This window comes from Amaranthus tricolor, chromosome 13 (assembly GCF_026212465.1).
Source record: "Amaranthus tricolor cultivar Red isolate AtriRed21 chromosome 13, ASM2621246v1, whole genome shotgun sequence".
In the NCBI taxonomy this organism is placed as follows: domain Eukaryota; kingdom Viridiplantae; phylum Streptophyta; class Magnoliopsida; order Caryophyllales; family Amaranthaceae; genus Amaranthus; species Amaranthus tricolor.
Genome location: NC_080059.1, coordinates 4,336,244 through 4,350,354, shown reverse-complemented (window position 1 = coordinate 4,350,354; position 14,111 = coordinate 4,336,244). Strand labels below are relative to the sequence as shown.

Sequence of the window (14,111 nt, the reverse complement as noted above, 5' to 3'; positions counted from 1 at the left end):
TACAAATATATATATATATATATATATATATATATATATATATATATATATATATATATATATATATATATATAACTAGTAGTTGGTAATATCTGACCCGTAATTTGACTAAACATGAGTACAAGAAAAATGTTTTATTAGTTGACTATTCAATGTTGATCAACTTGGGTTATATTGAAAATGATTTTTTAAAAGCTCTAAATCATCTCGAAAAAGACTAAAATCTGATCCTTTCTAATAAATTATACTATCTCCTATTTAGTCTAATTGTCCCATTTTTTTAGCACTATTCACTTATCACTCTTAATTAGTATTTTACTCTTAATCTATAAGTTAAAACATAGTCATGTGAGATCTTGTTTGATTCGTCTCAATACAAAGATTATTAATATTAATTTTTTATAATTTTTAATTAAGAATAATTTGAGATATTAAGGGTTAAAATGTTGCCTCGGCAACTGTAAAAAGTCAAACGAGACAGTTGGGCTGAATAGGAGGGAGTATTAGATATTTGGAAGTATTTTGGTTGTCTTGATACATGAAGAACTTTCTCAGCCAACTAAAATTTAGTACCAAAATAAATTGCGTTGTCAATGTAATGTTGATTTTATGTGAAATTGCATATTTTATTTGAAATTGACATATTAATTTATATTTGGAGAATAATACAAAACACGAATATATGAAAGAAATAAATGGTAAAGAGGAAGAAAAAGAATGATATTGCGAATGGGAAATATATAAAATAGGAAATAAGTACAATTTCGTAGAAATATAGTACCACCTAATCCTCCATGTTGGATATACCATTTATGATGAGGATATTCCTCATTTTGGGGGAAAAAAAAAGGAAAATGGTATCTTGACTTTTCCTGATTTTGAAAAATTTTATTTGGATAATTTATTTCTAGTCGTTGATATCCTTAGATTTCCACAGATGAATAAATATGTTATCCTGACTTTTCAACTATGTAAACAACCTTTGTATCATTGATTACGTGGGTTTCTCAAGTTATGGGTATCCTTGTCTTTTGAAAATAAATATAAATAATACTAATAATAATAATAATAATAATAATAATAATAATAATAATAGCTTCTCAATGACTTTCACTATTCCATCAAAGAAACATATTTTGCATGTATCGGAGTACAGAACAAGGTCAAATGGGTTGGGTGAACATAGCGTGGAGCAGACTTTCAATACCTGGTACCCGATTTATATGTTGGCTTGCTGCTATTAGAAGTTAAAAACAAGAGATAAGCTGAGGCAAATTGGTGCGGTAGACAATTGTAACATTCTTGAATTTCCAACTCCTTAAACGAAAGCAGATGTCGTAAAGGAAGGAAGGAAATTCGGGTGTTACATAAAAAAATGGAAAAATAATTTAAATAACGCTAAAGATTTATGAAAAAGGTGGGTAAGTGGAAATTTCGGCAATATCTCTGCTAAAAACTGAGGATGTGATAAGGGTATATAAATGGATAACATAAGTAAACTAATCTAAGGCCTTTAATGCCTTTCAAAAATATGTCACGACAGAAAGAATCATCGTCGTCTTCTCAAATCATCAACTTTAACGAGGATTGTGGTTCCAGTGTTAACGCATCGGTTTGATGGATACCAAAAACGTATACTCACTACTATACATCCAAAAACTACGCAGCGGAACTATGGATCATACAAAGAGTCACTTGGCTCCATACGAAGGAATTATACAATCCCAAAAAGAAGACTTTACAAGTAATATAGAAGCTACAAGCATTAGGCAACTTGTACACAATTGTTACGATCGTACTCTACTCTTTCCCCCAATGCAAAGCAAAAGAAGCTCTTATACCTGTTATGTCAAGCTATGATCCTCCTGCTGCTCAACATAATAACCATAGTCAGATGTGTCATAGCAGGAACATCATAGGGAGTCATGAACAAACAACAACAACAAACATATACACGTCAGTAATTAATGAACTTATAACAATTAGAGTCATTGAACAAAACTATAGACAACGATATAGTATGGCAATAACGAGTCTACTCATCTGTCTAATCACCTCTCTTTACTTTTAATTTCTCTTTCAAACTATTAATCTCTCGAAGTATATTCAAAGGTAGTGAATCTTTTCTCTATTCATGGCATAGTGACATGGCCAAGGGCGTTATCGGCCATCCGGCGCCCATGGCAAAGTATGAGCTCATGCCCCCTCCAGCTAACCCTCTCAGGTCCTACCTTCGGGAAAAACTAACACACTGGGGTACTAAACCAGTGAAGAGGCAACCTATTGGGGTTTGCAAGGCCCGCATGGTAACACCTTGATCAATGGGCGGTATCGGCCATCCAGCGCCTAATGACCCAAGCATGCTCATACCCCCTTACGGTGATCCCGTCGGATCTCACATAGGGGACTACTAAATCTACCGGATATAATCCAGTTGAGTCACGCCAACTAATCAAAATCAAGGCTCAATAAGTAGGAAATCACTTCGATACCACACACAACCATGGTCCGTTCTCTACTATTTAGAAATCTATTCTCATAGTCTCCTAATGCTTTCTAACTACTTGGCTATATCACTATTATGACTATTCGCTAGCATGGTTTACTTTCTTGCGCTCTATAATTTTAATACGATACATATAATCTTGAAATATGGATAATACTTTGAAACGATGAATATGATAATTAATTACTGCGTGTACGTACCTGCAAGCGTCACTGCAAGGCCACAAGTTACAAAAATCACTCAACTAAGGTTCTACTTTTCTCTTATGAAGTGGACACCTATATAAGTTATGAATAGAACTAATAAGTTCCCTTAACTACTTTGTCATACCAGCTAAAAGCCAAAGTAACCACTATCATCCATTCACGACAAGTTTTCAATACCTAGTCCTCGGTAAACTCAAAACAAAGTCCATGGATATGTCATCTCATTTCCATACAGGAATATCCAAAGGTTGGAGTAACCCTGCAGGCCTCTTATGCTCGCTCTTTACTTTCTGACAAGTCAAACTAGGGCTGGAAAAAGCTGACCCGACCTGCCAATCTGATCTGAAATCGACCCGAAATTAGCGGGTTTGAGTTTAGATTTTTGACCCAATTAATTAAATGGGTCAACCCACCTGATCTGTTTATTAAATGGGTTAGGTTCAGGTTGAATTTTTAAACCCGAAAAAAACCTGTTTAACCCATTTATTAAATGGGTCATTCAGGTCAGGTCGACCCATATTAACCCACTTGGGAGTTGGGCCTGCGATATTAACCCATTCCTCTTCGCTCTGTTCCATTCAAAATCATAAACCCTAAAATTATTTCGTGGTTTCGCTTCGCCTTCCTCAGTTCCTCATTCATTCCAGCGCCTTCCTCATTCCTCTTCTCTCAGTTCTCTGTGCGAGTGTGCGCCTTCCTCATTCCTCGTCTCTCAGTTCTCTGTGCGCCTTCCTCATTCCTCTTCTCTCAGTTCTCTGTGCGCCTTCCTCATTCCTCTTCTCTCAGTTCTTTGTGCGCCTTCCTCATTCCTCTTCTCTCAGTTCTCTGTGCGCCTTCCTCATTCCTCTTCTCTGTGCGCCTTCCACTTCGTCTTCGAGTGCTTCGAGTCTTCGACCTTCAGGCCTTCCTCTTCTCTGTTCTCATTCTTTTATTTTTATTGTCCGATTTTTCTGATTTTTTTTTGTTCGATTTTTTCTGATTTTAATGTTCATTGCTGTTAGTCCTGATACTGCTATTTTCATTGTTCTTAATGCTCGATTTTTTCGTTTTTGTTTGTGTTCCATTCCACCAAATCCTGTTACTGCTATGTATATTGAGTTATTTGTGTATTTTCCTTTGGATTTTGCTTTTGTATTTCCATTTTGTTGTTCTTGGGAGTAATCATGTTAATTGATGTTGTTAAATTGATGATGAATTTGATGATGAATCAATTGATGATGTTGTTAAATCAATTGATGATGAATCTGAAATTGGGTTAAGTGATGATCCATGAAGATATTATTGCACAATGAGTCTGATTTGAGTAAAAATGTGAATAGAATATTTGGGTCAAATGGGTCAAATGACCTGAAATATATGGGTTTAATGATCTGAAAAAAAAAGCAGGTTAAATGGGTCATTAGCAGGTTGACCCGACCTGCCACAGATCAGGTCGGGGTTTCAATTTTTGACCCATTTAATTAAATGGGTCAGGTTCAGGTCAAGGGTCTATTGACCCATTTATATATGACCCGAACCTGAAAAGGACCCAACCCGACCTGTTTGACACCCCTAAGTCAAACACTTGGAAACAAACTCGGCAATATCTCTTTTCATCCCAGACCACCAAAAAGTCTGCTTCAAGTCTTGATACATTTTGTCTCCTCCCGGATGAATAGAGTACTTTGAACTATGAGCCTCTATTAAGATCTTATCCTTAAGCTCTGTGCAAGTAGAAGGTACACACCATCGACCCTTGTATCGAATGCTACCATCCTCGAATTTCGTGAATCCTTCAACTTTCCCTTCTTTAACATGCTATCTCGTTTTCTCCAATAAGGAATTACTCACTTGATTTGTTAAAATTTCCTTAAAAATTGAAGGTCGGATGGATAAGGCTGCTAACCGGGACTCTAGCTCCCCATGCTGTACAATCTCAAGATTCCATCTTTCCATGTCTCTCTGCAACTTTCTAGCAACAATCAAGGAAGCTACGGAATGATTGGTTTTTCTACTCAAAGCGTCGGCTACCACATTGGCTTTACCTTCATGGTAATTAAACTCCACGTTATAGTCATTAATCAACTCTAGCCACCTTCGTTGTCTCATGTTCAAATTTTATTGTGTATACAAGTATCGCAAGCTTTGATGGTCAGTATAAATTTTGCACTTCACTCTATACAAGTAATGTCTCCAAATCTTCAAGGCAAAGACAATGACTACTAGCTCTAGGTCATGAGTCGGATAAATGACTTCATGTGGTTTAAGTTGTCTTGATGAATAAGCAATAACCTTTCGGTCTTGCATCAACACACACCTAGGAAACACGGACACGCCCCTGGACCTGCGTGTTGAGTGTCGGACACGGACACGCGAAAATCCGTGTCCGACACGCCAAATGAAGTGTCCAATATTTTAATATTTTTTCGGACACGTGGACACGACAAGGACACGCGGCGGACACGGCAAGGACACGGAAGGGACACGTGCCCCACGTTTTTCCCACTGTTGAACCCGATTATTCGCTGATGGGTTCCATTTTTCAACGGATCTTGTTATGTCCGTCGAGAAATGAGACCCACTCCACTTGCTATGTATAAGGATCCGTTAAGTGATCCGATTGCACACCATCTTCTGGGAACTGAGATGGATGGGCCATAAGTCCAGATCCGGGTGCTAGATGCTGCGTCGTACCCGCAACTACTGCTAGTTTATCACCCACTGCTACAGACTGAACAGGAAGGTCTCTCGAAATAAATGGCGGATGGCGGAGTAAGAGTGAGAGGGGTGGCGGAGGAGGAGGGAGCTATTCCCATTGAGAAGAAATTGGATCAAAAGAGGAAAAAAAAATTGGGGTAAGAATTTGTTGAGGATTTGAAGAAGATGAGTGGGTTAAGTTATCGGGAGTAAGGATAGTGTAAATGGAGTAAAATGGAGGATAAATTGTGGAGTACATTCATAACAATCTTAATTTTACCTATTTATTTGGTTTTCTTTGATTTGGTTTGTATGACTATTTTTAAATACTCATGTTGTTTATTTGGTACTTATTTGCATTTTATGTGAGTTTTATGTTTTTAAAGTGTTTATTTACATATATCAAATGAAAGATTGTAAAATTATCTTTAATTTGATATATTTATTACATTACCATTTTTGTGTCCACGTGTCTGCCATTTTTAAGTTGGCGTTTTCCCGTAACCGTGTCGTGTAACTTACCAAGATATCATCAATGAAGACCACGACGAACTTATCAAGGCATGCACTAAATACTCGATTCATCAAACATATGAATGCTACTGGTGTATTTGTCAGCCCAAATGGCGTCACTGTAAACTCAAAATGTCCATAGCGAGTCCTAAAGGTCGTCTTAGGTACATCTCTCTCCGCTATTCTCAATTGATGATAGCCAAACCTCAAGTCAATCTTGGAAAACATTCCAGCTCCCTTAAGTTGGTCAAACAGGTCATCAATTTTCGGTAGAGGGTATTTGTTCTTCACAATAACCTTGTTCAACTCATGGTAATCTATGCACAGCAGGTGGTGGCGCTAGCTGCTAGGCAGTTACTGTTTGGGGGAAAAATTGCAGCCCCTGCTGCTGGTTGCGAGGAGGGTTGGCGGCTGCTTGCTGATGGTCACGTAGGCGGCTACTGGTTCGGGAAAGGAGGCGTGAGAAAGAAGGGATTGAGAGAAGAGGAAAGGAAAGTGAAGGGATTGGGAGTGACAACTATGCTTGAAACTTTAGGGTTTCATGGCTTTTTATCCTTATTATTATTATTATTATTATTATTATTATTATTATTATTATTATTATTATCATTATTATTATGTTTATTTATTTATTTACTTTTATCTCGATTCATTTTCTTGCGAGACCCGACTAAGAGACTCACCTTCGTGGGCTCACACACTTTATAATAAAATAATCATTTTGATTCGAACCTCTTTATTTAAGAAATCGCAACTATATTTTTAATATATATATATATATATATATATATATATATATATATAATATATATATAAACATTTAAATTCGTATATGAAAGAAATTCAATTAAACTAACTCATAAATAATTTAATATAACTGTAAAATCTATAAAAGTTATTAAAATATTAAATTATTACATTATTAAAATCTCGGAGTGTTACAACAATGATCTTTGTCCTATGTGTGAAATCATTTTATTTTTTTGAATGTGATTTCAGCCATCGGCGTCTACAAGAGGTGAGGAAATGGATGGGATTCCGATCTAAACATATTGAACAGATGGATTTCAGGAAGCTCAAGGGTAGTCAACTTCAAAGAAATACGTGTGCTATCTATGCTTTACTCATTTATCACATCTAGAGGTCTAGAAATGAAGCTGTTTGAGAGGATTTTGTTCGATCTCCAGCATATGTCAGTAACATTGTGAGATGTGATATGCGGGAACAGATTATACAACATTTACCCTGAGTCAGTAGATAATAGGATTTACATCTGGTTATATGTACAGTATGATGTATTTGCTTAAGCATGTATTGCTAAGCATCAATTTTGGTTTTTTATTTTTTTCAGTGATTGTATAGTTCCAATTATTGTCTGTAGGCCCTCCTTGTGGTGCATATGAACAGTGAGCTGGGAAATCCTTTCTGGAAGGTATGCCGTGGTTCTATAATCTATACTGACGCAATGTACACTGGGGGTTGGTCCTTCAGCTATTTGTTTTGGTTTATTCTAACAAATAATAACATCTTTATTTGCCAAAATAAATAATTTTTCATAGACTAGCTTTTTGTATTCAAAAGAGTATGTGTGCTCAGCTTGTTGCTCGGCTCCTCAACAACTTCTTGTAAAGTCTCTTTTTATGAAATGGAATATGGTTCATAATAATAATAATAATAATAATAATAATAATAATACTAATAATAATACTTCTACGCAAGTATTTTAAAGTCTGGTCGATCACAAGGTCGGGTAAATATTGGGTATCATTTCTGTTTTGAACATTTCAACATATGCTACTTCACCCGCTGCCAATGCTGCTGCTTCCTGTGAGCCATATCAAAATCACGGAAAATAATGAATGGTAGTACATAGCCCCTTATCCACAATTATTTGGACTCATCAATACAGCAAATGAGATCAAGCTATTCAAGATGAGTCAAAATTTGTCTCTATTTTTTCATAAAAACTGCTAATCCAAAAGAAACGTCTCATAGAAAAAGAAGATTGTTCAATTAGCATAACAAAGAGTATCAGGATGGCACATTGAAGTCTTCCGATGTTTCATAGCTCTATCAATGTAAAGGAAGAAGGGAAGGGGGAAACCAGAAAAGATGCACAAATTCCTTGTTTAGTGAATAATATGAAGCCTTATTTCTTACATGCCATACAAAGGTCACAAAAGATCACGCAAGAATTAAAGGAACTAACCTGTCTTTGTCTTCGTCGTTGCAATATACTACTAGCCCAAGCCATTATGTAGCATGGATGAAGAAACCCAGCAGCACGAAGCAAGAAAAGCTGCAAACACGCAATCAGTTGACAACTTAAGCAGAAAAAAGACGGAAAATGAACAAACTATTAGCATTACTCACAGAGAACAAAGTGGAGACATCATCCTCCTCTCCATCAGGACTTGTTACATAGAGTGTATGCCTCAAGAGTACCAGAGCCATCAACTGCCGAAGACATATCAGCAAAACCAAAATGATAACAAGCATGAAGAAAGATAACAGAACAACAAACAAAATGACAGATCCTAAAGAACGTGTTTGGAGTAGAGAGCACATTTGTATGAGTGCCATTGAGCACCCATGACTAAATTTCAGATCAGAAAATCAGAAATCAAGCAAGAGAAAGAGCTTCACAATATCCAACTTCATAGGAAATGAGACATAATGAAACACAATAACACGTCAGGTAACTTGCTGATCAAATCGGTCTAAGCCCATTTCTAATTCACAAGAAATGTGCAGAGCTGATTTTTGCTGTTAAAAGTTTTTTGATAGTTCTATTCATGTCCTATTACTTTACTTCATTATGAATACTTGTTTTAACTGAACTAATTTTCACTGATTAAGCTCATATACTTTTTTCCCTTTTGGGTTTCCATATGCTAACTAACAATCTGAAATATAACAAGTGGAAAAATAGTACCAAACAAGTTCAACAAATAAGTGAATGCACATAAACTTTGAATCATCCATATTTCAAAAACTAAAGTTCCACAACAAATGGAAGTAACTTCGAAGACAAAACATACAACTTGTACACATGTAGGACTAACACCTTGATGTTAAATAAGGTGCACATCACAACAGACAGTCAGACACATGACTGATCATCATCTTCTGATAAAATCTCCATTAGAAGTTACAACAGAAAGCATCTTGGAGAGATTTTATAGTAGTTATATCTGATGAATCACAATGTCTTAAGTTAACAGGATACAATCGGGTTCAGTATGATCATTTTGGTAAATGACAAACCCAAGCAGCAGATATCGGTGTAAATAAGTTTTGCCAACTTACAATGAGGTAGAAAAATAAACCTGCTGGGTTCAGATGATAATACAGCTAAGAGTAGAAGCGTGAATCACACAAGGCTCCAGCCAGGTTCTTTTCCAAACTTAGTTTCCTTCAGTAAAGCTCTAATGTCTTCCACATCATTCCACTGCCCAGAATCTCAACAGACAGTCAGACACATGACTGATCATCATCTTCTGATAAAATCTCCATTAGAAGTTACAACAGAAAGCATCTTGGAGAGATTTTAAAGTAGTTATATTTGAAGAATCACAATGTCTTAAGTTAACAGGATACAATGGGGTTCAGTATGATCATTTTGGTAAATGACAAACCCAAGCAGCAGATATTGGTGTAAATAAGTTTTGCCAACTTACAATGAGGTAGAAAAATAAACCTGCTGGGTTCAGTTGATAATACAGCTAAGAGTAGACGCGCGAATCACACAAGGCTCCAGCCAGGTTCTTTTCCAAACTTAGTTTCCTTCAGTAAACCTCTAATGTCTTCCACGTCATTCCACTGCCCAGAATCAGCATACAGGTTTGACAAAGATACAAAAGCACCACAATCAGATGGCTGCAAATCAAAAACTTTTTTGGCTGCTAGTCTTCCAAGTTCAACATCACCATGTACATTGGAAGCAGACAACAGCGTTCCCCAAATCAACGCATTAGGCTTTATAGGCATGTTATCTATAAAATGTTTTGCTTCTTTTAGTCTTCCAGAGCGACCAAGTATATCAACCATGCACGCATAATGACGAAGCTGAGGTTCAATACTATAGTCATTGGACATGGAGCTCAGATGAGAATAACCTTCTTCAACCAAACCAGCATGACTACACGCAGATAAAACCCCAACAAATGTCACAGCATCAGGTTTCATGCCCACATGTTTCATAGTTTCATAAGCCTTTAATGCCTCTGCACCTTTTCCATGTTGTGCATAGCTCATTATCAAAGTAGTCCAACTAACCAAGTCAGGATTTATTATTTGATCAAAAGCTTTACGACAATCATTTGAAGCACCACATTTTGAGTACATTGTCACCAGTGAGCTACCTACAGAAACATCAGACTCCAACCCTAATTTCATAATGAGAGAATGTAATTGAATCCCAATGTCAGTCCTATTTAAAAGAGTATCAGAACCAAGAATAGCTGAAATTGAGTACGAGTCAACTTGACGATTATCTGCAAGCATTCCATGGAGTATAAACAATGCTTCTTGAATGCATCCTATACGGGTGTATCCTGAAACTAACGCAGAACACATAACTTGGTCTTTATGAGGAATCATGTCAAACACCCTTCTAGCCAAAACTAGAGCATCACATTTTGAATACATACTTACAAGCCCACCTCCGATCAAGCTCTGTCTGCAGAACCCTACCCGGAAAGCATAGCCATGGACTTCCTTACCAGTCAACAGAAAACCATTCGTACAGCAAGCTCCCAGAACTCCTATGAGAGTGATTTGATCAGGCCTGATGTTTGCAGAGAGCATCTCTTTGAACAACTGGATGGCTTCACATGCATATCCATGTTCAGCAAAACCAGAAATCATTGAGGACCATGAAACAATGTCTTTATCAGGAAGCTGCTGGAAGATATCGCAAGATTCACGCAATTGGCCACATTTTGAGTACATAGTAAATAGTGAGCAACCAGCGGAAGGATAAAAAATTAATCCAGTTTTAAGGGTGTAAGAGTGGATCTGTCTCCCTGTGTCTAGAGAGTCAATGATGCTTAAAATACTACAAATGGCGAACTTGTTTGGTTTCAGACCATTAAATAACATTTTGCAAAACAAGTTAATTGCTTTCTCGAATTGCTTTCTTTGGGCAAAGGAAGAGATCATGGCATTCAAAACACCTTCATTTTCATATTTATCCTGTTCCAAATACAATAATTCAGGCAAAAGTGTTTCTCCAACTTTGGAGTATGTACTGATCAAAGAAGCTACCACATCTGAATCAGTAGCCAATCCTATTTTATAAATCCAAGAATGCAGTTGCTTAGCCACATCAGGCATGTGTGACTTAGCACATGCACTGAGTATGCAAGTTAGAGTATATTTGTGCACCTTGACCCCAGCTTTTCTCATTTCCCCAAATAGCCTCAGACCAGAAACAACATCACCCTTTTGCACAAAACCAGAAATCATAGTTGTCCATGAAACTACGTTTTGGACAGGCATTCTGAAGAAGTTTTTGATAGCTTCATCCATATGTCCACATTTGAAGTATAAATCACTAATATTTGTCCCTACAAACACGTCTTTCCCTATCCCATGTTTGATCACCAAACCATGAATTCTCCTTCCCATATCATTACTTTTAAGTGCAATACAAGCACCTAAAGCAATAGAGAATGTAAAATCATTGGGAATCACTGCACACTGACGCATTTCATGAAAAAGCTCAAGACCCTTTTCATGATCCCCGCTCCTGACAGCCCCATTTATTATGGTATTCCAACAAACTACATTTTCTTCATAAGGCCAATCACAAAACAACTGCAAAGCATCTTCAACACAACCCTTTTTAGAAAACAAATTAATCAAGCCGGAACGAACATAGGCATTGGAAAAGAATCCATCTTTCAAAGTTAGTGCATACACCATTTTAGCATACAACAAACACCCTAAACCACTACAAGCAGAGATAACACTGCCATAAGTATGCTGACTACTCTCACAACCCATAGATTTCATACGGCAAAAATACTTCCAAGCATCATCATACAATAACTTATTATTATGACCCGAAATCATAACATTCCATGAAATTGAATTTGGGTTAGACATTTCATCAAACAATTGGACTGCATCATCAACTGTAGAGTATTTCATATACCAATCAACTAAAGAATTCGAAAAATATGTATTAACGTGAAAATTTGCTGACTTGATCAAATGGGCATGCAAAATTTGCGCTTCCTTGATTGAAAATACCATTGATTTATTCAAAGAAACAAAAAACTGATAAAGCGCCATATAGTTTATATCGCCATCAATACTTGCATTAGAGAGTGATGGGTGCTCAAAGGTAACTGCATTGCAAAAAAATTTAACTGAATATTTTGTTAATTTCGGTTTTTTACTTATTCGGTGAAGGATGAAATTCATGGTAGCTTTACAGTTCGTACGACTTCTTCGTGAGTTTACTACTTGACTATAAACCCTAAAAAAAGGAGGGAATTCTAAAGTTTCTCCTAGGCATTTTATCAAACACATACTGCGCATAGTTAATGCTACTCGGTTTAGAGTAAAATGGAGACGAAAATTTCGAAGAGAAATTGGGATTTAAGAACATACTCATATAATTTGAGAAAAATTGGTGATGAAATAGGATGATTTAGATCAAATTTTGAACATACCCAAATTGGAGCGGAAAATCTGCATGAATGGAAGAACTTAATACTACGAATTCACTGGGAATCGAGAGTGAGCGAAAGCCATGGAAGAGATTGAAAGGACAAAAAGGAGTTAGAATTTACCTATTCCAGCAGGGAGTAAGGAAAAGGTGAGAAAAGGAATTGAAAGGGATATGAGATAGGAGACGTTAAATGACAAATTCTTAATCATTTTTACTTTTGGGCCAGCCCCCATATGAACGGTCTCAATTAGGGCGTTCGTAATCTGATACCTGGCATTTCGAATACTCAATAAGTCGGGTATTTGGTTAGTTGGGTACTTATTTTAACGGCCGACTCAATTTATTTGGGTATTCGAATATCGGGTATCCAGATAAATCGGGTAGGGACACCTATTTTATGGCATAATTTTAATGTTTCAAACAGTAACAAATAAGAATTTGGAGAAAAGATTTCAATACACTAAAAGTAAGAATTTTGTAGCTTAGCTTAGGCATGTGTATATGATCTGATCTTCGATATGTTAACTTAGGCAAAATTTGCAGCAATTAATCTTCAATGCTTACAACAATTACTTATTATTAATTCTAACTTAATTATACCTACCTAAATTAGTAATATAAATATAGAATTATGATCTAACAAAGTATATTTACTTTGAACTTGCCAAGCATTAATATTTTAGAAATATTTTTTTTCTTTAATAAAACGGGTCGGCGGATACTCGACTCTAGGTATTTTGCGGCTCATAACCCATATCATTTTGTTCTTAAGAAAAATTGACCCGCCGTTAAGAATATGGATCAACGGGTCGACAGATTGGGTCAAGCGGATTAAGGTTTGAACACCAACCTCAATATGAAATCATCTCTTGCAAATTTTTGTGAAATTTTATACTCACCAAACAATTTTGAAGGAATTGAGTTAAACCATTCCATTACCTGGCCCATTAAAACCTATACATCTCCTTAAATATTACTCCCTCCGTTTTTTTTTGATCTTCCACTTTGGGTTTTTCACACATATTAAGGAAGATAGAATCTTTGGGTTGTAGTGGGTATTATTTTAATTAAATAGTAGTGTGAAGTAATGATTGTATTGGAAGTATGAGGTTGTAGTGGGTATTATTTTAATTAAATAGTAGTGTGAAGTAATGATTGTATTGGAAATATGAGAGAAAAAATAATTATAAATAAAAGAAAAGGGGTACATTAAAAGAAAATGTGGGTTTTAAGGGGTAAAAGTGAGATAAAAACTTTCTAAAAATAGAAAGTATTCTAAAGTGGGAGAACTTTTGAAACTACCCATTATAGTAATGTGGAAGATCAAAAAAGAACGGAGGGAGTAACATTTGATGACATATGAAAATACAATGTCAGGATGGCCGAGTTGGTCTAAGACGCCAGTTTCAAGTACTAATCTTAAAGGGCATGGTTTCAAATCCCCATTCTCGACGGATTTTTCTTTTGACAATCAGCACACCTGAAGAAGCGGAGACAAAAATATTTTTTGTGAACTATCAAATTAAAG

At 36.2% G+C, this 14,111-nt stretch overlaps 1 protein-coding gene across 6 annotated transcripts; it reads right to left on the bottom strand.

The window, feature by feature from the left end:
• Positions 1-6,836: 6,836 nt before the first annotated feature.
• LOC130797543 (pentatricopeptide repeat-containing protein At1g74600, chloroplastic) lies at positions 6,837-12,773 on the bottom strand. 6 transcript variants are annotated; one of them, XM_057660154.1, is made up of 4 exons: positions 9,211-12,773; positions 8,275-8,358; positions 8,111-8,200; positions 6,837-7,726 (listed from the first exon to the last, which is right to left on the bottom strand). In XM_057660154.1, exon 1 carries the CDS (start codon positions 12,448-12,450, stop codon positions 9,646-9,648), a length of 2,805 nt encoding a protein of 934 aa, XP_057516137.1. In that variant the 5' UTR covers positions 12,451-12,773; the 3' UTR covers positions 6,837-7,726; positions 8,111-8,200; positions 8,275-8,358; positions 9,211-9,645. The 6 variants fall into 6 exon arrangements, with proteins under 6 accessions (XP_057516137.1, XP_057516135.1, XP_057516136.1 ...); XM_057660152.1 differs by having other exon boundaries at positions 8,111-8,358; XM_057660153.1 differs by lacking the exon at positions 6,837-7,726 and having other exon boundaries at positions 7,780-8,200.
• Positions 12,774-14,111: the final 1,338 nt, after the last annotated feature.